This window comes from Andrena cerasifolii, chromosome 9 (assembly GCF_050908995.1).
Source record: "Andrena cerasifolii isolate SP2316 chromosome 9, iyAndCera1_principal, whole genome shotgun sequence".
Classification (NCBI taxonomy): Eukaryota; Metazoa; Arthropoda; class Insecta; order Hymenoptera; family Andrenidae; genus Andrena; species Andrena cerasifolii.
The window spans coordinates 6,376,792-6,400,073 of NC_135126.1; the positions used below are offsets into that span (position 1 = coordinate 6,376,792).

The 23,282-nt window shown below is 48.9% G+C and overlaps 2 protein-coding genes across 6 annotated transcripts; both read left to right on the forward strand.

Annotated features, from left to right (window-relative positions):
- The first annotated feature begins 1,167 nt into the window (after window positions 1-1,167).
- LOC143372986 (uncharacterized) lies at window positions 1,168-5,577 on the forward strand. Its single transcript, XM_076819703.1, has 2 exons — window positions 1,168-1,799; window positions 4,840-5,577. The coding sequence occupies exons 1-2, from the start codon at window positions 1,514-1,516 to the stop codon at window positions 4,965-4,967; spliced, it is 414 nt and encodes a 137-aa protein (XP_076675818.1). The 5' UTR covers window positions 1,168-1,513; the 3' UTR covers window positions 4,968-5,577.
- Window positions 5,578-11,668: 6,091 nt separating this feature from the next.
- On the forward strand, window positions 11,669-23,212 carry LOC143373117 (uncharacterized). 5 transcript variants are annotated; one of them, XM_076820041.1, is made up of 4 exons: window positions 18,312-18,693; window positions 19,029-19,184; window positions 22,213-22,396; window positions 22,510-23,212. In XM_076820041.1, exons 2-4 carry the CDS (start codon window positions 19,165-19,167, stop codon window positions 22,726-22,728), a joined length of 423 nt encoding a protein of 140 aa, XP_076676156.1. In that variant the 5' UTR covers window positions 18,312-18,693; window positions 19,029-19,164; the 3' UTR covers window positions 22,729-23,212. The 5 variants fall into 5 exon arrangements, with proteins under 5 accessions (XP_076676157.1, XP_076676158.1, XP_076676156.1 ...); XM_076820042.1 differs by lacking the exons at window positions 18,312-18,693; window positions 19,029-19,184 and adding an exon at window positions 11,669-11,795; XM_076820043.1 differs by lacking the exon at window positions 19,029-19,184 and having other exon boundaries at window positions 18,311-18,693.
- Window positions 23,213-23,282: the final 70 nt, after the last annotated feature.

Consider the following 23,282-nt stretch of genomic DNA (forward strand, 5'->3'; position numbering starts at 1 on the left):
CGCAAGACCTTGTACTAAAATTAAACCTTGACCTTGGGGGCTTTCACTGGCTGACATTCACAATGCGCCATAGAAAACACGAACCCCTATCGTGTTGCGGATCGCGACGTAGCGCAAGCACCGAAAGTCGCCGGGCAATAATGATCGCGCGCAAAAACAAGAAGAGAATTGCGAATCTTGTCCGGGGCCGGCCTAAACGATCCGGCCACGTATCGGGTTTCATCGCAACAAAGCAATTTCGCCGTCATTGTTGCAAGGATGCCCAGCGATGCTGCAAAAAGAATCGCAATGACGCGATGGTCAATTTTCAGCGCGAAACTCGTTCCGACCTCGTCCCTCCGTCTTTTTCTGCCCGGTCCACCTGCTCCCGAACGATCGTTTTTTTCCTCTCGTCGCCGAATGCAGGGCTTCCCGCGAAAATATACGTGCCGTGTATTCATGACAATCGACCGAACCACCCCTCCGCCCCGCGGCTCGGTAATTCAAAGTGACCGGGACCCTCGAGCGCCCGTAACCTGACGCATCCTTCGAGGATCCCCCGAAATACTGTTTCCCCAAATCGCCTCTCGGTGACGTCTTACTCCTCGAGCACTCTCCAGAATCGCGCGGGGAAAAGAGGCGCGACGTTGGAATTTAGTAAAAAGCGCGCGTAGGTGCTCTTATCTTCGGCTTAGATTTTCTTAATCAGTTCCTACGGAGTGATACCGCGCACGGTCGGGCAACTCGCGTAGATAAAATCGAGCGGGAAACTCTCTGATTTGTACCACTACGAAGGGCCTCGAATGATTCAGAGAGTAGGAACCACGCAGCACGTTCTCGTAGGAGAGAACGCTCGCGCGATCGTGATCGCTGTATACGCGGTGCTACTTAGAAAAAATAAAAGGTAGGCTTTATGGCGCGAGCCTCTTCCCTTCCCTAACCAAAATCGCTTAGCATAATCCGTTGGACGGTTCGTGGCGCGATAGAGGGAAAGAGACGGTGCGGGGTGCGTGGAGAATAGCGCGGCCAGGGAGCCAGAAGAGGCGAGCTCACCTTGAAGAGACAGGGACAGAGCGACGACGAGTGCGCGCCATTTTTACTGCGCAGCCATGGCCGCGCACCAATCAGATTTGAATTCGTGAGGTCGGTGGAAGGGCCACATCGGACCTCGTGGCTACGACGAAACGGTGGACACGAAACCGTGCCTGGTCGTCTTCAAGACCCGACCAGAAGGAGTCTGGCCGTCGAGCGGTGAAGACCACGCTTCCTTGCTGGTTATCTAGTTCGGTTCCGGTGACTACGTGACCATCGTCAGGCGGATTCTTCAGGGAAGCTGACAGAAAAGCCGACGGGACTCCTATCGAGATAGTTGAAGAGCCACTCGTCTTCCATTTCTCGTCATCGGCGTTCATCTAAGAGGTCACGGGCGCAGTGAAACGTTCCGTGGAGCGAACAACGCGGATATTGGACCGTGAATCGCCGTCTCTGCCACGGTTGCTCGCACCGGCGCGTCGAAACATAAGAATTCATCGAGATGCTGGCAGCTTCGATCTGTCGCGAAGTTCACTTCACGGTGTTGTCCAGCACGACCATGGCCTCCCGCGTACCACGTTGCCTGTTCGGCAAGCCGAACTCCAGGGAGACCGTGGAGTTGCTGCAGGAGGCCCTGGACGCGGAGAGGAGCAAGTTCGCGAAACGGTGGGGCGTCGATCCTCGGAGCGAGGATAAGGAGAACCATTACCAGAGGAAGCACCACGACAAGCACGAGCCGTCGCCTAAGAAACGAAGCAACCCGTACTCCAGGCAGACGAGTATTCACGGTGAGTCCGCATATCTCGCTTCTACGTCGCAATTTCGCGGTAGATTTCCACTAGAAGCCTCCGAAATTCGTGTACTGTGACTCAACACTGCACCCAAAAGCTTGGAATTCTATAGCCTTCTATGAACACTATCAAGTTAGCCCGCTCCGATTAATCACTCCAGTTTGTTACGTATTTCTGAAAGGGATTCATTCCGTGGCTACAACATGGGCACAGGGAATGTTCACAGTTGCCTGTGCTTAGCGAGAAACTGGTAAAGAATTTTGGATTACGGAAGAGAATACAGCAGCGTGACTAGAGTAATGGCCACTGTCGGAAATACGGGCGAGGAGGTGGGATTCGGAGCAGTGCACGGTGTATAAATAAATTTGATAAGCGTAGCGTCTCGTGGGGAAGAGCATCAGAGGTTTTTGGCGGGAAAGCGACGGCGTACGCTGAGGAAAGGGAAGGTAGGCAGGGGCGCAGGCGCAGAGCGCAGGCCGGTCGCGTGGCTCCGACCTGTTTTCTTATAGTCTAGCCTCGCTCCTCCTCGCCTCTTCCGCCTTCTCTCCTTCTGCCTCTACCCCTGTCTTACCCTGCTTCTGGTTTTACGCGGCTATCCAGAAACTTTAAGCCAGCCCCACGGCGCTGGCCACTATCGCTTTCCAAATTTACAGACCCAACAGCAGTCGGGCCGTACCCCTCTCTTCATAAAGTCACGATTCGTATCGATCCCTTGGCTAACGATCTAAGCAACATTCGTGGTAACCGGGGGAAGCGGAGGCATATTTTTCAGCCGCATATCTGAGGCTTGACGTAGGAGTTCGGATGACGAATCGCTGAAAGTACGAAGACGGTATGCACCCGAGCTGGAAGGTCTAGAAAGTATCCCGATAGGTCGCCGGGTGAATCACGCCGATGAGTCAGGCGCGTTTGAAAGCGGACGAAATACCTGAAGGGTCCTCTGACTCATCCGCAGGGCCCCAGTTTTCAAGGAGTAAGACGGACTTACGATCGCATTCCTTGGATTCCAAAGGTCCCACTTGCCTGCACGCTTAACCCTACCCTCAACGGTCGCACGCCGCACAATGGACATCACATGCTATCGACCAAGTGCACGGTTTGCATGCGACCGTTCGCGGAACAATACCTCAATTACCGCTAACGTCTTCGTTAGCCCGCGATAGAGCTCTAATCGGAGATCAACATCGCTCGGGTTGTCTTTCCACGTAAAGTACTCGTGGTCGGATCGGTGGTAGAACGAAACTTCTACTGTCGGGCGTTTCATAAGAGCCGCGATCCGCCGTGATAGCGCGCTGCTTGGGTAGTTCCTTTGGGCACAAGACCAACGGAGGCCCGTGGAAAGTCATCGGAGCGAGACATCGCAACGAGCCCTTTTCCAGCAACACCTGTTATCCCCCGCCACGGAACTATGACGACTCCGCTGTCTTTTCCCACGATTAAATCAGGCTCGCGAACACGCGATACCAGCAACGGGACCTTCCGAAGGTCGTGCAACACCTGTCGCAATAGGCGCTTTCTTACGACTGCATTCGCAAACACTCTAGCCACCAGTTCCTTTTATTCCCCTTCTTCACCGGTTACTGTTTCGCCACACTGGCAACCCGCATGTCCCTCTTCGGGGAAATGTAGATTCAGGTCGCGCAAATGCTTGCCTCGTACAGGTGGATAGAAGCTGAGAATAAATAGCACCCGATAGGAAATTCATTCGAAGAATCTACCTTCTCGAAAAGGAGACATACTTCGCTCTAGTAAATAGCCACTTCGTGTCTTAATTAATTTTGATACTTGTCCTTCCTTCGCTCGGCGAGTTCAATTCCACTCTTTCAAGAAAAAGATACAGTATATCCCATCGCTTTCTTTTCACGTCACCAATCACCTAAGAATCTAGATCCCCTACGGTCGTGGAAAGTTCTAGAGCGTTCGAAATGGAAGGGAGACTGAGGTTCTTCCCCGCGTGTTCTTTCTAGAGGATCGAAAAGAAACTGACCTCCTTTCAGACTCCTCCGGTGGAAATCCCTCGTTTGATTGAAAAACGCCGGAGAAGGTAAGACGGGTCCGTGGGGTTCCACGGACAAAGGTAATCTCGATCTTTGTGCCGGAATCTCTGGCTCGGAGCATATGGACAGGTAGACGTTTCGCCCCCTCCGGAAACCGGCGTTCTAGGATACTTGGTGGCTGCGCGTGGAAACAGATGTTGACAGACGGAATCCTCGGCAGAGGAGAAACCAGAGGACGCGTTAGCTAAGAAAGCTCGGTTTCGCGCGCCACATGGCGAACCAGCGCGAGACGGGAGGAGCAAGGGAGAGAAAGGATCACCGTGTCCTCGACATATGGCCACTGCTTCGCCGCTTCTGTTCCGTCTTCGATTTTTCTAAACCCGCGCACTTGCTAGTATCGACGAACAATAAATGGCCCCATCGCTCTTATCGACGAACACCTCCATATCTTACGCGACGCTGTACGTATGCTCGAGCCCCGATAGCTACTTCCAGTCTCGTCGCGAGCACCCCGAACAATGTAAACAAGAAGTTGCCAGCGTGATACCATTAACGCGAAATCGCACCTGCCGGCCAGAGAAAGGGCGAGAGATCGAGTAAAAAGGAAAGCAGCGAGCAGGGCGCGCTCAGGTGGCTACCTGATCGAAAATAGGGTGCCCGCAAGACGTTTTGTTCGCCCCTGTGGCTTTTGTTGTGGAAATCTCGTGTTTCTCGCGTGGTGCGTTCTTCCCCCATACAGGTTAAAACTACGTCGCAACAAACCGACCCCTCCGACTTTTGCAAGTGTGCCTCGCTGCTGCCCAATCGAAGCCCCCACGACCCCGTTCTGCGAGCCAGCGTTTCGCAACGGTTTTCCGTGGAATTTCTTCTCCTCTTTTACGCCTGTCCCGTAGAAAAAGCCACGCCGGTCACTCGCGCGAATTTCGAAGGCTCGAAATTGCTATGCGCCGGACGCCGCCGGCGTCGCAATTTAAATTTTAATTAACCGACAAATGTGCATACTAATCTGAAGGTTGGCCCGTTTCTGTTGCTTGTTGCAGATTACTGGCGGGCGCGGAAGGTGTGCGATGTGAATAAGAAGCCCCTCGCAGCATCGGTGGACGCGGCGAAGCAGCAGAGCGAAGTGTCGAAAACCACCAAGTCGTCGAAGAAACCGGTGCAGAATTGAGGAAGCAACGGGACCTATTTATTACGACTGCCCCGTTCGCGTTACGCGAACTCTGTATATTTATTGTCGTCGCTCTTCCGTGATATACGTCGCCGGTGCCAGCTGGCCAACCGTCGGCGCGTCCTCGTTAGCGTTAATTTCGAATTGTTAGCTATATCATTCCTGTAAATACCGCGTCAAGTGATTCATGGAGGTTTGGACGAGCTTGCTGTCCCGCCAGGCGCAATTAACGTTTAGTTCTTACGATCGGCCGAGCGGAAAAAGGACGAAGCGTTTTGACCTCGATAAGAGAAAGAGGAATCCTTTCGTCCTGGTCGAAAGCCGAGGTCGCCGTTGACGGGCCTGAATAGTGTTTTGCGCTTGGCGTAGGCGCTTTGGAGTACGGCGAGTGGTCGAAAGCCTGAATCGGTTGGTTCCTCGATGGAGCAACAATGCAGCGCCTCCAAAGAATAACTGAATACGAAGATGAAGCTACGCGCTCCAAGGTCTCGTGCTACGAGACACTGGAGCAAGTCCTATGTATATCAAACGACTTAGGATTATGGAAAACTCTAGTCACCTAGTTATTTAAGCGAAGTCGAATAATAAACGATCGTGCTTTCATACATAATCACCCTGTCTCTAATTACTCCCTTCCGTAACCTATTCGGTGAACTTCTTGCGACTGACTTAAAGCTGGAAATATAATCCGAGCATAATATAAATTGAGGTCCTCGCAATAGAGACGGGTGCAGCTCCATTTTCGCCAGTTTTTCAGTTTGACGTTATATAAAAAGGTTCTACATCGTTTGATTCAAATCCGATAATAAATGAGCGATTTATTGCAATTTTTGAATCCGCAACAATTACTGCTTTTCGCAATGCAGAAAATCGAAATAAAAACTTATCGACTCAATAACTACTACTTATTGTGTGAAAATATCTAATTTTCAATTAGTGTTCTCTTTTTAATGATAAGTCAAAGCAATAATTATAAAAAAATGGCTTTCACTTAACAAAAATTATGGCTTTAAATTTTTTTTTCTAATGTACTTGAAGTAAAGATGGGGCTGCATCCCTCTTGCTGGAAGGTCCTCAATTATAAAAGAAGGCAATGGGAAAGTAACCCATGAGATTGTCAGAAACCAAATAGCGAGTAAACGTGGCGCACAGTTGATTCAGGAACACACCGATGTCGTTTTCGACATTAGACACGCGATGTCCGTGTAGAATCAACGTGGCCTAAGCAGCTGAGGAACACGGATGGCATTTTGTAACGAACATTTTGTATTATCCACCTGGACTCCAGTCATGGTGGTCTCTAGCACACGTGTGGGGTAAACCATAGGGTGAGCCGGAGGAACGAGAACTCCCGCGTCTAATGTTTCCCTGTTTTCTTATTTCACCAAACACGCCGCTGGAGGAAGGTGGATATTGTATCGATCGACGTCGGAGCCACGCAGAGGGCGCTTTAAAAAATGGCAACAAGGAGCGAAGCAGCGAGAGCTGGTAGATTTTTGTGGGCACACCCTGTGTAGACGCGTGTCTGGGCATTTACTTATCTGCGACGCGGTACGGACATGGGGGTGGCTGAACACGGTATATACACGGTTAATTATAATGCGTGATGCACCGTAGGGTCTTCTGCAATGGGGGAGCCGTACGAAGGGAAGCAGCTGGTTCATGCTTTTAATGGCTGTCATCCTAGCTGGTCATTTCGATAATGGTAACCAATACGGCTGGTTCCCGAGGCCTGTACGGCTCGTGTTAAATCGAATATCGACTAAACGACCCCCACCCACGTTAATGATTTTCGACCGTTACAAGGAGCAACCGACGGGCTCGGCTTTTCACAGTGAAACGTCGTCGTATAAGAAAGAGCACGGTAATATCGAGAGGCGGTAGCGTTCGAATCTTTCGTTGGAAGTTCGGAGTATAATTGGAAGCCTAAAACAGGACGTGAGCTCATCGCGTTATTGTATCCAAGATCGTTAAGGTCCTCGGTCGTTGCGATATCCAATTACTCGGGAAAAGAGAGAAGCTCCGAGTATAAGGCGAAAAGAAGGACCGCGCATTATGGCGAGGACGAGAAGAGAATTACAGGGAAAAGGAGGGGGAAGCGACTTTTCGACTTTCGCGGATCAAATTTTCATTTCTCAGAGAATCCCGTCGCTGGAGGTGAAATCCAGGTGCGCCACTGAACGCACGGTTAATGAGTATTTATCGAGGGAACACGTGTACGCCGAGCTCAGGCGCAGGCTTAATTGATTGAATTAGTCGTGAAACGGGGCTACATCGAAATTACACCTGACCCCAGCGAACTTCCACTGGATCGATTTTGATGGATCGTCGTACCTCGGTCGATCGATCAAACTTCCTTTCTTTACCGAAACCAAAGTCAATCGATCACTTTTTTATACGCCAACGGTTTCATTAGCGATCATTTGATGCAGGCTCTTTCTACCTCCTTCTTTTTATTTTTAAGGGGGGCATTTTTATGTAGGGTAAACCAACCAGTGAATGACCGAATTGTTGAATCTATGTACCTTTGAGATTGATACTTGAATATATTTATGCATAACAACAAAACAACTGTTGAAATTGCATTTAAATTTATTTTACTTGAAATTTCTATAAAAATAATTACTTGTTCTCATCGTAATTTAAAAAAAAAAATTATAAAATGCAAAGCGTGCAGAAGCCCAGAAAATGACCGCATACTTTTAATAAGAATTGTACTTATTAATGTTTGCTTAATACATGTAACTAAAAATAATTTAAATTTATAATTGACATTCACTGGTATGCGGTCAATTACTGGTTGGTTTACCCTACCGCGCGATAGACTATTTTTCCCTTTCAAAGAAAGCTGTTCTCCGTCCGGAATCGGCTAAAGTCTCTGTGATTACCATTTCCAGATCAAACTAGCTGCTAACCGTTATCGGAGATAAAGAAATTGACTTTGAAAGAAACTCGCCGTGACGTAACGTCTGCAGCAGACAGTTCAATTGTTCGTTGAAAGAAGCGTCCGAGTAGGTATTTAAAAAAAAAAAAAATTGTGCCACTCGCGTCTGGCTGTCGAAAGTTCAACCGACAACTGGGTCCCAGTGAGGCGGCAGAAAAAGCGGCGTAACCGGAGCGGCGATAAATTACGATCTTTCCAGCGGATCGAAGAATGGTAAATGAGTGGGGTGATGTCCGATCGAGGGCCTAGCAAATGATGTCCACAATGGCCTAACGAACTTGCCGAGTAGCATTTCACTTTCCAACGGTAGCACGCGCCCGTTCGTTTTCCTTGCTCCACGGGCCCCATCAGTCTCCCCGGTATATTAACTAATGCCCTGTAAACACGAGCTTCAAGGGGGACCAACCGACTACTCTAATTAAAGGACATTCATATCGAGTGGCCACCGTACGTTCGTCCTTCGACCCCTTTCACCCAGGTTCGCGAAAACTGGTCCTGATGACCGTTTCGACACGCGAGGACCATTCGCCTTTTTCTGTCCCCCTTTCATTTTGCTCCTGCGCGACTGGTCATCGTGCAACGTCACGGCCTCGAAAGCCGTAACAGTCGGGACCGTCAAATTCTGCAAATTTGGCGAGCCTCCACGGAGCACAGGGGCTGTCTTACAACCAAGTGTTTCGTCGCGCACGAATCCGTGCAACCCTCGCCGGAGGTTAACCGGAGGCGAGCCTAAAATTAGCTCCTTTTAAGGGACGCGAACGCACATTCGGCCGGCTGCGGCCGGATACGCGTAGGAGAAGGTGCACGTGTCGAAGGGAAGTCGAAATCGCGCGGAGGAAAAACAAGGAGAAGAAGGGCGACAAAAAGATGACGAAGCGGGCACGAATCGTCTACGTGTCGATACCATAAATCGCCGCTGCAACGGAGCAGATGGTGCACCAACATGGCTGCCACTCGAAGCGCGCCATTACGATTTACAGTAACTCTGTTGCGAGGCCACATAAATCGGTCAGCGAGGGGTCTGAACGGGGGCCGGGAGTTAAACAAGCGGGATGCACGGACAGAGGAATCATTGAACGGTTGAAAAAGGCGGTGCACTGTCTGCGGCCGGGTCGAGGTGAATTTTGCGATCGAACGTTGCGTCTCTTGGAGAGGAAGAAGCACGGCGACGGAAGTGGGAGGGTGGTCGATGGAGAGGGCAGAAAAATCCTTTGCGGATGAGAGCCGCGTCTCGTCCCGATGAAATTTCAACCGGGCCAGTTTTCCCCCGCCCACGAAGTTTCGACGGATCGATGCGACCGGTAAGTTGTAGTTACGAGACCGGCAAGTTACGTTTGCAAGTAAGCGTAGGGCTGCGAGGAGCGAATGTCCCACGGGCTGGCTCGTCTCCTCCGATTCCTCTGCTCGCTGGACCAAAACTCACCGCAAAAAACTCACCGACCGTATTGAACCGCGCGGGGTTACGTCCACCGACCATCGTCCTTCGCCCTATATCTCACGCGCAGAGTGCCTTGCTGTGAGAATCGCCGTCTCGAAGCGGCGATCGCGCCGCTGACCACAGAAACGTTCAAATCCCTCTGTTCCCATGCTGTACTCGGTAACGCGACGACTTCGCCTGCGCCGGCGATCGCACGGCCGTTTACGCCGCGCGTAAATTGCCACGGGAAAGCAGGCGAGGAAAATGAGGCGGAAAAGAAAGAAATAGAAACATTATCGCGGTTAACGCCTGGCCAGGAGGCTCGCCCCTCGGAGGGAGGCTCGCTGACAGGATGCCTCGCCTAGATCCTGTCTGGAGGCCGCACAGAGGTCCTTCGAACCGTGAAATCACTTCCAGTCTGAATATAAAGAGCGAAAAAAGCGAGTGTCCGTTTGTGTTTCGGTCGTTCCGTACCACCGCCTCCGGCACTGCCTTGGAAATCGTTAAGCGCCTGCCGGCCGTCTTCCCCTTGTACGCGGAGGCCTCGAGTCGTGCATCGTGACCGCCGCGAAGGCGATTCCTCGCACAGCGAATCGAGGGCTTCCAGTGATCTGTGTTTCGTTTCTACCGTGAGAATTCGCTGCAGGGCTAGCGGGATATCGCACTGGTGGAATTTTACAGCACACCTCCCACTGGCGAGCGCCTAGAAAGCTAGTTGCGACGCGGACTTGCGACACAAGTCAGACGATCAGCGGGCACTTAAAATTCCAACTCCACCGCCACGCGAACTCCATTACCACACGAAAGCGGCTGGTCTCGGTGAATTTTCGATTGCTCAGCCGAAAGTGCAGCCCACTTTCAGATAACTTTCAAATTTATCGCAAAAAAGGCGAGACGTCCTTTTCCGCCACTCCGGCTAATGTGCATACGTCGCGAGCTCTCAGCGCCCGATACCCGACGTGCCCCGCGCGGTGAGCAGTTAAGGGTGTACTCCGAATTTTTCCATTAAAAGATACACGGAATCGTTGCACTTCCCTTATCGAACGCTCTCTGCAGCACATACTTGTGAGCAGACTATTCTTATCGAAATTTCGGCTCGAAGATGAGCTATTCCACGTCAAAACGGAGAGGTGAAAAATTTAGTTTCACCGATTCTCTTCAAAATTACAGCATTTGTCGATAACATTGTAAAAAGAGAGTATACTGAATTTCAACGGCCTATGTCAAATAGTTTTCGAAATATTTAATGTTAAAGTTTTGCAAATTGAAACAAAATCGGCTGACGCGTCATCACTTAAACTGTAATATCTCAGTCATTTTTAAAGATAATGCCACCGTCTTGGGCTCATTTTAAAACTGGAGGAATGGTGCACACCATATAAAAGATTAGCAATAGTAGGTAGCAGATATTCCTACTATTTTTCTCGAGAATACCGAAAATACTGAAAGAAAAATTTGTTTTAACCCATCGTATATAAATACTTTCCTACGCTAGGCTATTGTTTTGAAAACGCTATCGTAAGTTTTATTTTTTTATTAACTGTTCCCAAAATCTCTCCACTTTTTTGAAAAAGGCATTTATTAGTTGAGGACTTAACGAATCGAATGGTATTTATTTCAAGCCGGATCGTGGGTGGGAACGACGTCAAATCGCGATTTAAAACTTTGACATCGATTACTGTTAAGTTTATTAACAATAAACAAAATATTTTATACACGGGTTGAGAAAGCATTCCTTCGGTTTTAAAATGAGCCCAAGACGGTGGCATTATCTTTAAAAATGACCGAGATATTACAGTTTAAGTGATGACGCGTCAGCCGATTTTGTTTGAATTTTCGAAACTTTAACATTAAATATTTCGGATACTATTTGACATAGGCCGTTGAAATTTAGTATACTTTGTTTTTGCAAGGTTATCGACAAATGCTGTAATTTTGAAGAGAATCGGTGAAACTAAATTTTCCACCTATCCGTTTTGACGTGGAATAGCTCCGATGCGACCACCCCTTTGATGGCACAACAGACCTCCGAGTGTTCCTCTCGCCACCCCTCGCTCCACAGCTCGACTTACTCCCTTCTTTTCCGGAATTAGACTTCCTTTCCAGTCAAACCGACCGCGTGCACGTATATCCGCGCGGCATGTGCGAGCTTCCGAGCACGGTCCACGGCACCCATACGTCCGCGGATGGGACTGCTGGAGCACGCGGGCGTACTTGGGGGGAATAGAGGGCCATACACGCTTCTCACTTATAAATAGACACACGTAGATGGATTAAGAGCGCGGAATGCAGTTCGATGCACGGGAGGCTTGAAAAGCGTGGAAGCGCTGGCGGCGTTCTGCGCGTCGGGTCGCCGCGGGGCCGAGGCGTCGTCAGTTCGCGTGGCAAAGTTGCGCGGTGCGGGCTCACCTCGCGAAACGCCTCGGCCGCAGGGGACCTTCGTCAACATGCTGGCGGCGGGACACAGGTGAGGCGATAACGGTGCACGGTCATGTCGCGAATGCTTGAAACGCTTTGCTAACCGACACTCGGTCGAGAAAGTGTATGCTCGCCACGCTACAGCTTTTCGCTACCCACGAGCCCTCTCCATCGTGCCGTTATAACGAGAAAGCTCACGAACGTCTCGGAATAGACTATCCGACCTTTGAGCGGGTCTAGACGCATGCAATTACCTACATACCTTTCACGCTTCAAGCGGGTCTTGGACGCTGCACACCGGCTCTCCCCCGTGATAAGGACGCATCCCTCCGGGCACCACAGATCCTGCCGTGCTGCGGTCGTTCCTCCATCCGGTAACTCACGGGCGGAGAGGCGAGGGAATGAGCGTACCGGTGACTAGCGTTACCTACGGGATTTAACAGTGTAACGTTACATCGTTGGTTTGGCCTTTCCTGCGCTCCTCGAGTTCACCGGCGGAGTCTTGGATTTCTCTGCGTACGAACGGAGAGGTTATTGTGCGCGGGGTTTTAAATTCCGGCCAGGTTGAATGCACCCACAGCGTTCACGAGACACCTTTCTCTTTGTTATAACAATCGCGGCGAAAAACAGTATCCAAACGGGCTTTGTCACTGCGGGGTAGAACAATGGCAACGGGGAGGGACACGAGGACCCTCCGCTTCTCGAATTTCTTAATCGAGCCACGGGAACGCGTCTTCGTCACTGAAATTCGCGGCGCATCGAGAGAGAAAGAGAAGAAGAAGGAGAGAGAGAAAGGGAATGGAACACAGCGATTGCAAGCGAGCTTATCACAGGACAGTCTGGTAGGTCAAGAGTGGACTGTTCGCTCGGTGCTTTCGCTTTCTTCTCCCGTGTCAAACGATCAATTCTCATCGAGCTAGGTTTGCGACCGAGGTACGTACGCGTGTAGACGCGACAACAATTCTGTTAGGACTGAGGACACTGGGCAGACGAATGTTTATACCGCTCGTCCCAGTCGAGGTTCGACCAGAGGCAAATGTTTGGCAAGCCAGGGGCACGAAGGCAAAAAAATCGGCAATAGGCCGTCGCGGTCGTAAAATTCATCGAGGCGTCGCCATCGAGTGTTTGTATGCCAACGAAGAAAACTCATGGAAGAGTGGTCTTTTGTTGGCCGATACGTGGGCCGGGCGACGTCACTGACCTGCCGCAAATGGGGAACGGTGCGTGAAACACGAAATAAATGCTAGATAGAAATCCGCAGCTGCGCCCGCGACCTACGTGAATCTATTCTCGTCCAGGGAAACGACGGAAAAGCCGTGGAGGCGTGCAGATCCACGTCGAGGAGTGGGTGGCTTTAACCTATTTCCGACGAAACATTCCGTTGTCATGGATTTACGATTGGAGCGGCGGGAAACAGCCCAGAAAACATCTAACCTCAACGAAACAAACAGAAACTAATCAATAGGGTACGGGAATCTCGTCACCGTGACCTACGTAAAAGATTAGTAACAATCCCGACAATTATCCCTCTAGTAACGTAGGGGAAAGTGAGACCCAAACGGGAGCCTAATGTATTTTTCCTGCCAGCAGAAAGTCAGATGGCAAAATAAACTTTGCACGATCTTAGAAATCTTAATTGGACCTCGCCGAATCAGAAAATGAGTCCTTCTTTGAAAAGATTACACAGAAAACGAAGATTTCTCGGAAGTATGAAAGTACCCGGTTTTACCCTATTGGGTAAATGGGTGCCTATTAAAAACCGCGTAAAATACAATATAATTAAAAAACCTTAATTACTATTTTTTCAGAAGTCACAAAAGAGTTACTTTAACAAATATTACCTTGCACATAAATATATTTTAATTCATCCAGTAAAGAAAAATCACAAGTAAAGGTCGCTCGCCCTCAACACTGGAACTTTTCAACTCGAAATTGTTAAAATTCTCCGGACGAAAAACTACGACGGTGATTGCTCTGCGATTAATCTCATACCGTCGCGGGGTCCACCCGAATGTGACACCACACGTTTGCTGCATATCGCAGCTCTTGTCTTAGAAAAACAATGGTAGGTACTCGGTCTGACCCACGGTATACCCCACTGTCCCCTACCTGTGTATACAGAAGATACAGCGTGTATAATAAGCAAGCACGCATCGCGACTCCACATTACACGCGGAATTCAAAACTAATTAAGTCGATAAAGATCATCGACGTTGCCGCCGCTAGGGTGGACCCTGCCGCAAGGAGTGGTGCCCCTTACACGGCGTACCCTGTACCGATTCCTCCTTGTTATTGCAAAAGGAATGCGAGGCCCGCGCGGTTAACGAACTTTCCACGACTCTGTTTACGGAACAGCCAGCGTGGCTTTCCCATGCGCGTTTCCAGCCGGCTATGAAAACTCTTCCGCTAACGAAGCACGCGTAATTACGGCCGGCAATCTCGGGCCGTTGATTTGCAAAAGTAACAGGGCCATTATTCATCGCGCAGTTCGAGGCGGTATCATCGTCCGAGGCCGCCGAATCGTTTAGTACCTACAACAGGTGCGAGGCCGATTAGTGGGTTCTGCATTGGGGAGCGCGATCCTTCATTTTTCTCCTCGTGCCCGGCCGCGGAGGCTAATTAATTTCAACGATTTCAACGGCTTCAAACGGATTCGCACTGATTCGCTTTTTGCGCGCATTCCCGGTATTCTTTCTTGCCCCGGCTCGTCTTCTGGCGACCCGTTTCTATAAATGTCTGTCTGGCCGACGCCGCGGAGACAGATTGGCCGCACGTGAGACGCCGCGCCGCTTTTCTCGCGCGGCTTTCCGCCCCTGGAAACACGTCTGCCGGATGAAAACGACAGGAAGCTTACCCGGGGATGTTCCGAATCGGTCGGGGCCCTCTATAACGGTCCAGGCAGCGTTTAAAAAGCGCACACGCGTCTGGGGAAGGGAGTGGACTCGAAGGGTGTCGCCGAGTCGAACAGTCTACGTCCCTAATGGATGGGGTTCGTTGGAATTAATGTTTCATTTTTTTTCCAGGCTGCATTGAGCCTGTAGATATTCGTGCGCGGAGTGCGCCTGAAGAAGAAGGAAACGAGCAAACGTGTTCCGATTGATCGTTAGCTTGGGAAGTGTCACAGGGTTTGAGATTCGTGGAAGTGGATCGCGGTCTGCGGTTCTGCTCCTCGTGTATCATTAAGGAGCGTTCCGCAGGAAGCGCCAAGACACACTGTCCCCTTTGAAGAAGTGGAAAGAATTCGGGCTGACCGCTCTGGTTTCCCTCCTATGGCCGGCGACCACTTTCTTTGAGCGCGCTTCCTCGTCGAGCGAAGCGTGACCGAGGTGATTCCTTCTCGCGGGAATACATTTCAGGGTCCGTGGGTACATGCAGGAAGCGACAGTTGGCGCGAAAGATTTTAGCATATGTCGGGATCCGCGGCGAGGAACACGTGCATACGGCGACGATACCGTGAAGCAATGAATGAATATGCATTCCATTCACTGGAATCGGCACGGGGTTGCCTGTCTGCGGGCACTCGACGGAGAGGTGGACGGGGCACGGTTTGTTAGAAAGCGTGCGCGACTTTGATGATCGCCGATTGAAATGCCCCGTTACCGGAAGGGCGTAATAAGCGTGCCCGAAGAGAGAACGAGATCCGCCGCTCTCGCTCCCGATCGTGGAGCTGGTACGCGTTCGAAAGGAAATTATCGGCTTCTCGGCGTTTAATTATCTTTATCGTGCAACGATAATTCATGCTCGCGCCGCTGATTCAAGGCAAATTTGCCGTGCCCGTCCGATTATTGATAACGGCGACCAAAGTCGAACGCTTTCAGTGCGATGTTTGATCAAGTGACTCCGAGAAGATGTGAGACGCCTGTCAGAGTTAATTCGCGCTGCTGCCGGGAACATCGGAGGTGCAACTCGTCCCGCGTGGTCCCGCTAGCCCGAGGAACGGCGATATTTTCTAGAAGATCGGGGAAAGCCTGCAGGCTCGATACCGATTGCGTATCAAAACACATCGACGATAAGGAGCGGACGGAGCGCGGAGAAACTATGCAATTCTCATGCCGGCGATAACGAACCGAGTCAAGGACGCGCTCAAGGTAACGCAAGCAGTTTAATATCGGTCAGCCTCGTTAGCTTTCGCGTTTCGACGCGTTACGAAATCTGCATGGTTACGAAACGTCGGATCGGCACGCTCGTAAAAATTACGCGCACGAATCTGGCCGTCAAAGCGAAATCGTTTGCGTGAAAATTCACCGGCCACCCGGAGTTAATTCGAGTGCCCAGGCACGGGCGGAAAGGACGATCGGCGATTTACAGTTGTGCTTCTTTTTGGTTAGTAACGGTTCGGTTCCGTAGCGTTAATATTAATCAGGCAGGCTGGCTCGCGTTCACTCGACGCGTTCATGCTGGTCACACGCGGCCTACGATTAGCTGATGGCGAACGCTGCAAACTTCAACCTGGACGCTTTCCAATGATCAACTTCCTCTGTCGAGCGACAGAGAATTTCTCCAACCCCGGCATAACACGCGCGCCCCGCGTTCCGGCCGTCGTCACTCGATAACTGCGAGGCCCAAGCGATCCATAATCAAAGTTCGCGAGCAACGATGAGTGAAAAATGCAAATGATCTGCGTCGTGTCGGGAGTCGAGGCGAATAAGATCCTCCAGAGAGGGCTCCTGTCGAGCGTTAAGGGGCCACCCGTTTGTCGGCTAATTCGAGCGGAATAATTACTGGATAGCAACACGCTCGACTTCTTACTATTTCGTAGCCTCCTCGGAGGTAGAGGCTAGCGAATTCGCTCGAGGAATTACCATCCGCGGAGGTTGTCACGCGTGGCTGCACGGAACGGATCAAAGAATCTCGCGATTTCCTCCCGCACACTTACATTCGACACGGTTTTCGAGAATAAAACTCGAGTAGCAGACGATCCAGTCTCGCACGGTATATCTCCCCGTTTGCCTTCTCGTCAAAGGAGATTGTTCAAATTCGAGATCCGAGGTCGGCATAAAGACAAATTGCGGACGTGATCTTTTTATTCAAGGTTATCAATGGATATATAGACTGCCCCGATCTTCTTGGTTTGGTTTCCTATAATGCCCCAGTGAGGCATATGCGTACTAGGCCGCTCTGCTTTCCGAGTCTTCCAAAATATCACTACTATGCAGCAGACCCAATTAATAGAGCGATAATCGTAGCCAACGAAATCTTTAGCGGCGTTGACCCTTTTTGGGGTCCCTAAATTCGTTAAGGACCTCGTTACCTAGGTGTTCCTCAAATGCTTACTGACTAATCCTATTCACACTCAATACTGTATAAATATTAGTGCTCGGACTCTGTAATTTCACTGTATAGAAATTTGTAAACTATGGGTTTTCCCGTATATTAATAATAATAATAATAATAATAATAATAATAATAATAATAATAATAATAATAATAATAAAAAATTTGAATATATCAGCTGTGACCGGGAGCGCGAAAAATTGATGGCACCGGTTGCGAGCAGCCATCGTGCGTGATGGCTGAAGCCTTTCGAAGCTCGCTGGCCGACGATGATCGACAGCTGCGTGGGTTGCCAGGGGACGAATGATCCAGCGCGAGAATGATTTAGGCGGAGAGTGGAGGAGACGAAATTATGGAGGAACCTAGGTACTGCGATTTCCTTGGAAGTTACGGCGCGGAACGGTATGAAGCGACGGGTTGCTTCGGAGCCGTTAAGGAGGTCGACGCGTCGAAGGAAGTCTAAGGAAAAGCAGAAAGAAGACGTTCGAGGGGCTACCTAGCCGCTGGAAAGTTCCTCCCAGCTGCCGCCTTTTTTACAGGCTAACGAAGAATCCTCGGGAGAATAACGTGTATCTAGAATATGTGAGAATTTCCTACCGTTCTACTTCCCGCCATTCTACCAGCCACACTCTCACGGAAACGTGTCAGTTTTTCTCCCCTGGCAACGCGACCGACCGTCTTACCTTTCCACCGCTAAGTGAGCTCGCAGTTCTACGTCATTCCAGCTCGCAAATATTGATCGACAGCTTTCAGGCGATCGGTTTATCGCTCGGCAACGACGATACGAGACGTGGCAATGGTCACACCGATACCATGGCATATCGAACAATCGATCCTCGCCGAGGAAGAGGATCCATTAAACCACCCCCCTGCCCCCCCGGCGTCGTTATTGTACGCGACGATTCCTCGAAGATAGATATTATTCGCGGACGAAGGAGCATGGTCGATAAATTCGCGATGGAGCTTCTCGCTAACCGCTCTACCTCGCCATCTTCGTCGAAGGAGATCGATTCGCGGAAGGAGAGGCGCGGAAGGATATCGTACTGGATAAATGGCTGCGCACTGGCCCATATGACGTATACGGTGCAGGAGAAGGAGAACGCTTCAAGGGAAACAATTCGTGCTAAGTGACGTCATATATGCCAGCACGCATACTGTATTGCCCGGCATCCCTGGATCCGAGACGGACGACAGCACAGTGGTTAGAGGAATGAGCAATGCGCATGCGTCCGTTGCACAATGCGCTCGTGACTAATAGTCTCCAAAGAGAATCTAGGCTAGTCAGCTGCACCTGGGATGCAAGTGACTATTCTGACTTTCCGCCAGTCGCACTTTAAGCCTTGCACCGGCTGCAGCCTCGCCTCTCTCCGTCGGCTCGCCGCGGATCGCGTGGTCGCCACCTCTTCCGCCGGGGCTTCCGAGTGGACGATCCCTGTGTCAGTGTCGGGCTTCAAAGTCGGCGGCGAAGCGTGTCGCGGGGAATCGGGATAGAATTAGATTATGTTCGAGTATCGGGACGGCGGGGATCGAGACTCGAGGCTGGTGTTACGTAAGGATCGCGCTGCCCGTCGATTAGATTTAATGTTTTCTTCCCTGACCTAGCCGCGCGCCCACCGACGCTCCGCAATTATCGGCTTGGACCGCGTGAAACTTCGGGGCGATACACAGCATTGGTAAGAGCTCGTGTAGTATCTGCGACGCGATAATACGGCAAGGCGCGTCAAGTGTTTTAAAAATAAGAGGCCCCACAGTCGAATGGTCTCGGCGAGGTGGCGCAGAGATACAGTTGCACGTCGGTGCACGACGAAAGTGTCAAATATCGATATCCGTGCGAATGCGCACTGACGGAGTATCTCTCGTTGCAACGTGCGCGCGCACTAAAATACCCCCTCGGCGCCTTAGTACCAGTCCACACCCCCGACGAAAACGATGGGATTATCGATCGCGTTGCTATTCAAGCCAAGAACTTTTCGCCAGCTGACAGTGAACCGTAGGGACGCGTTTTCAGGGAAGGAAAGCTCGCGCGCTCGTTTCCACGATGAGGCAAGAGTGAACCGTGTTACGTGCTTACGTCCGCTGTGATCTTGTGATAGAACGGATTACCGATTAGTCTCCGGCGACTCTACCCACCACCCACTGGCAAAATGAAAGTCACGCCGAAGATGTGAGTGTTGCGACTCCAGCTCGATACCCTCGAGCGTTCTGCTTAGATTAGTGCACTGTTTTGTGATCATTACCGTCCGAATCTAACAAAAGAATCGTGGCAGAGACTGTGCACTTGTTCGATACGCGCTTAACCCTGGAACGACACTGGGGAGTCGCCGAAGACCCCGGAAGATTTTAATGTTCTCTAAGAACGTGTCAATAGACGCTAGAATATCAAGCTTTCATTCCTCGTTTCGATTTTTTTATTTTAAATAAAAAACCATATGCTGTGCACAGAGGTCGAATGAAACTGTTAACTTTTATAGATAAAAGTTACGTTAACGAACTTTTAACTGCTAAATCATTTCTTTTCTGTTTTAAGTTAACTTTGTACATTAACACCTTTAACTCCGCCGTAAGGATTCAGTTTTAACAGTTATTTCATGCTCGATTAATACAAGTTCTGGAGGATCATACACTTTTGAACAGATATTTAAGGGTAAAATATAAAGGTTAGGAATGTTTTTTTAATTAGTATTATTTAAGGAATTGGAAGCAGGCTAAACATTTAAGAGAAAGCACATTGTGATAATTATATAATTATTTTCACCGAGTTTTGAGGTTTCAACTTCAGATCTATCTACCCTGCAGCATTATCAGGAAATCTAATTGTCACAATTTTCTTATTTACACAAAACTGTACGGAATAAAAGTTTCAGTTAATACACTACGTTTTATAACAGTTTTCTCGGAGCACACAAGATAATAGCAATAAAGTTGCAGTTATGTTATAATTAATTGAAAATTTTAACAGTTTCATTCGACCCCTGGCTGTGAATATTTTCTGTAAAGGTACCCAGAGGGAAATAATGAATTTCGAAACACAGTGTTGTTCCTGGGAAAAGGGCCTGCATGATAATGTTCAACGAAACGCGGTTCTAGCAGTGCAAAAAGGACATGTTTGCGCAATAAAAAGCAGCACGATTACATTGCTGTTCGAGCAGCAGCACGGAAAAACGATGACACGATATCAAGAATTACTGGGGCTATAAACGGCGGATGTGAGGCTCAAGCTGGTGCACGCTGCTCTGCGCGGACTCTTTGTTTCGCGCAAGGTGGTTCAATCTTACGTAACCGCTGATTATGCACCCTGACGAAATTACGCTCCCTTCCGATTTACCCGCGATCGTTTCACGCGCGACACTGTCGCCGGGCGATCGTGAAAAATCTCGAACGCGCTTATTTTCCAAGAAACCGCGGGTAAACCAGTTTGCTCGGTTCTGTCGGGGAAAGTGAGGGATATAAATGTTTGACGCTGGACAGCGTGGCAATTGCGATTAACGACGTTCAAGAATAATTGAACCTTAAACGAGTCAGCTGACGCGACACGCTCCGATTAAATTAAGCATAATTCCAACAATTATCGCACGCTTTATGTCTTCCTCCGTGCAACTGGCCCGATGAAAAAATCGCAGCGAAAAGTGTTGGCAGGTGCGGAATAAAAATTCACTCCCACTTGTCTAGCCTCGTAATTATACCAAGTCCCTCGATTGAGGCGAGGTTTATTCGATAGCAGCGAAAGTTCCGATACGGAACCAGTTCGCCACCGAATAAAGGAACAAAATAGCAAAAGCAGCCTGGAACCTCTAGCTTTCGCGCAGAGAGAACGTCGAGGATCAACTCTGCTAGTTAATATGGAGGAGAGATTGAGAAACAGAATTTTCATTCGCATTTTAAAGCCACCGGCGTCGCGAAAATAGCTTCCATCGCGTGTGCGTCGATTGCAATTTCACTGGAATTTCAAAGCTGAAAAGCTGAATCGTCATGATAAATCACGAGACTCGTAATTACCTACAATTAGAAGGATCGAAGGAAACGTTCGCGTGAGCGGAGTCGTCGGCGGAGGATTTAGCCCCGCACGTGAAAGTTTATCTCGCCTCTATGTAGAATAATAACTATTATCCGGTATGCGACCGTACGTTCATGCAGGAAGTGAAATGCATTCCGATACATCCGTTCAACGGCACATTGGCCGAGAGTGCTACGGGTTTCTCTGCTGTTCTGTCTTTCTCTTTTGCCAATGCACGCGTAGTGACTCCGAGCTCTCTGCAATGCGACGAGTCACTCGATGCATATACACATTGTTTACAAGCCACAAAGGAGCACTGTCTACGATCCACCATGCATTATCAGGAAACTCTTTTATCTACTTGCGCTCCGCACGTTCGGGTCTAATCGTCTTTAAGGTGCAAATCCACGATGAGACAAAAATATGTGTAAAGTCGTTTCGTTTGGATAAACAAATTTTGAAAATTAAAACCGATTTCAAAAAAATAAAAATGCACTAAAAAGTCCAAAATAATTTTTCCCTCATATTTTTTAAGTCGGCGCAGGATTTACACAGTGCAAATGATGAGGTGTCTACTTAAAAAGTTTGGGAGTCGTAGATTAAATAAGGGAAAAATTATTTTTTACTTCTTAGTGCATTTTTATTTTTTTGAAGTCGGTTGTAATTTTTAAATTTTTTTTATTTTTGCCTTTTTAGTCTTATATATATTGACACAACATGCTATTGAGATAAGCGTGTACGTACGTAAAATAAAAATAATTAGGTGACAATAGTCTTTATTATTAACCAGTACTGACAAAATATTGGGCCAAAATTGATGCAGTGTAGGATGAGACCCCCGGAGCATCGCTCTCTTTCGAATAAAAAAAAGATTATCAAAATCAGTCCATATGCTTAGGAGTTATGCGGGGACAAACATAAAAAAATGCATACGGATCGAATCTATAACCTCCCCCTTTTTGAAGTCGGTTAAAAAATTGATTCGATATTTTTTTTATTAATTTGCCATTAGTTTCATGAAATCGGAGTCTCGTGAGACAAGTTTCGTGATATATTTTCAAAAATCTCATCTCTCGCGACTATTTCCATTATTTGCGTTCAGTTGTTGCTGAGATTTTTCGTGTAACGCGTAGGAGTGTTAACTTTCCCTGGGGGGGATGAATGGCTCCTTGACGCAACCTTGATTTCAATTCGCCAGGGTGACGCTCGCGATGCAGCATCCCAACGTCGACATACAAGAGGGTGGAAGTGTTCGCAGCGTGCGGAGGAAACTTTTCCAGGACGACGACGATGACAACGAAAGAGACTCGGAGCGAAATTCCGGAGTGGAGGACAACCTGGTGAACTGTTTCTTCGAAGAGGCACGGAAGAACCGGGAGAACGTGAGTAGCCAAATAAATCGTTAGCTTGCTCTGGCAGTGAGTAGGAGGAAGCACGTTCGATACACCGTTCCGTATCGCGCGTTATTTATGCTGGATGTTTTGCTCGAGCGTAGGCTAAGGAGAGATGGAACTTCGATTTTGAGAAAGAAGAACCGCTACCTGGCCGCTACGTGTGGGTGAAGGTCGACCAAGACGGAAACCAGATTAGTAATCCATTGGAGACGAACAATCGAGTGAAAAATTTGCAGATCATGCAGGACGAGAGCGCGCAGGACGACGATGTTACGATGCAGGAGGATAAGGACGACGACAAAATGACTGACAGCACGTGAAACGAGACTCCTCCGTCGAGAATTACTAGGAACTTGGAACGATGAAATTGATATAGTGAAATTCGCCGAGCGAAGGATCGAAAATTTTATGTATAACCTACGATCTCTAAATGATCGTTAATCGAAAGGGAAGATTGATTAGACCTCTAGTCAAAATGGGCTTCGCTTAAGCCCCCCCCAAGAGCTAGTAAACCAAAGTTACACTTCCTTTTTGTTTTTGTCAACATAAACGAAGAGATAATTCGACTCAAAGTGGCAATTCGAGAATCCCAAGTCGTTTGTCGTGATATTTGTTATTGTATTATTTATACTAACTTTACGCTATCTTATACAAGTATTTAATTGGGTATTTATTGAAACGGCGTGCAATACGCGTGATCAGCGAACGAATGATATTATATTATACGACTAGATTATACGAGATGACTTTGTACTTTTTATTTATGGACAAACGTAATAATATATTTCCCTATAAATTTGTAAATCAATGTTTGATTGCGCCCCGAGATCCTCGCCCTCCTCCTTTTCTTATTAACGAGGGAAACCCAGCTGTA

Excerpts from the sequence above, each read along its gene's own strand:
- LOC143373117 (XM_076820042.1), top strand. The coding sequence starts at position 11,776 with ATGCTGGCGGCGGGACACAG. Across the intron at positions 11,796-22,212 it reads ATGCTGGCGGCGGGACACAG|GGTGACGCTCGCGATGCAGC; the intron begins GTGAGGCGATAA and ends TCAATTCGCCAG. Across the intron at positions 22,397-22,509 it reads CACGGAAGAACCGGGAGAAC|GCTAAGGAGAGATGGAACTT; the intron begins GTGAGTAGCCAA and ends GCTCGAGCGTAG.
- LOC143372986 (XM_076819703.1), top strand. The coding sequence starts at position 1,514 with ATGCTGGCAGCTTCGATCTGTCGCGAAGTTCACTTCACGGTGTTGTCC. Across the intron at positions 1,800-4,839 it reads CAGGCAGACGAGTATTCACG|ATTACTGGCGGGCGCGGAAG; the intron begins GTGAGTCCGCAT and ends TGCTTGTTGCAG.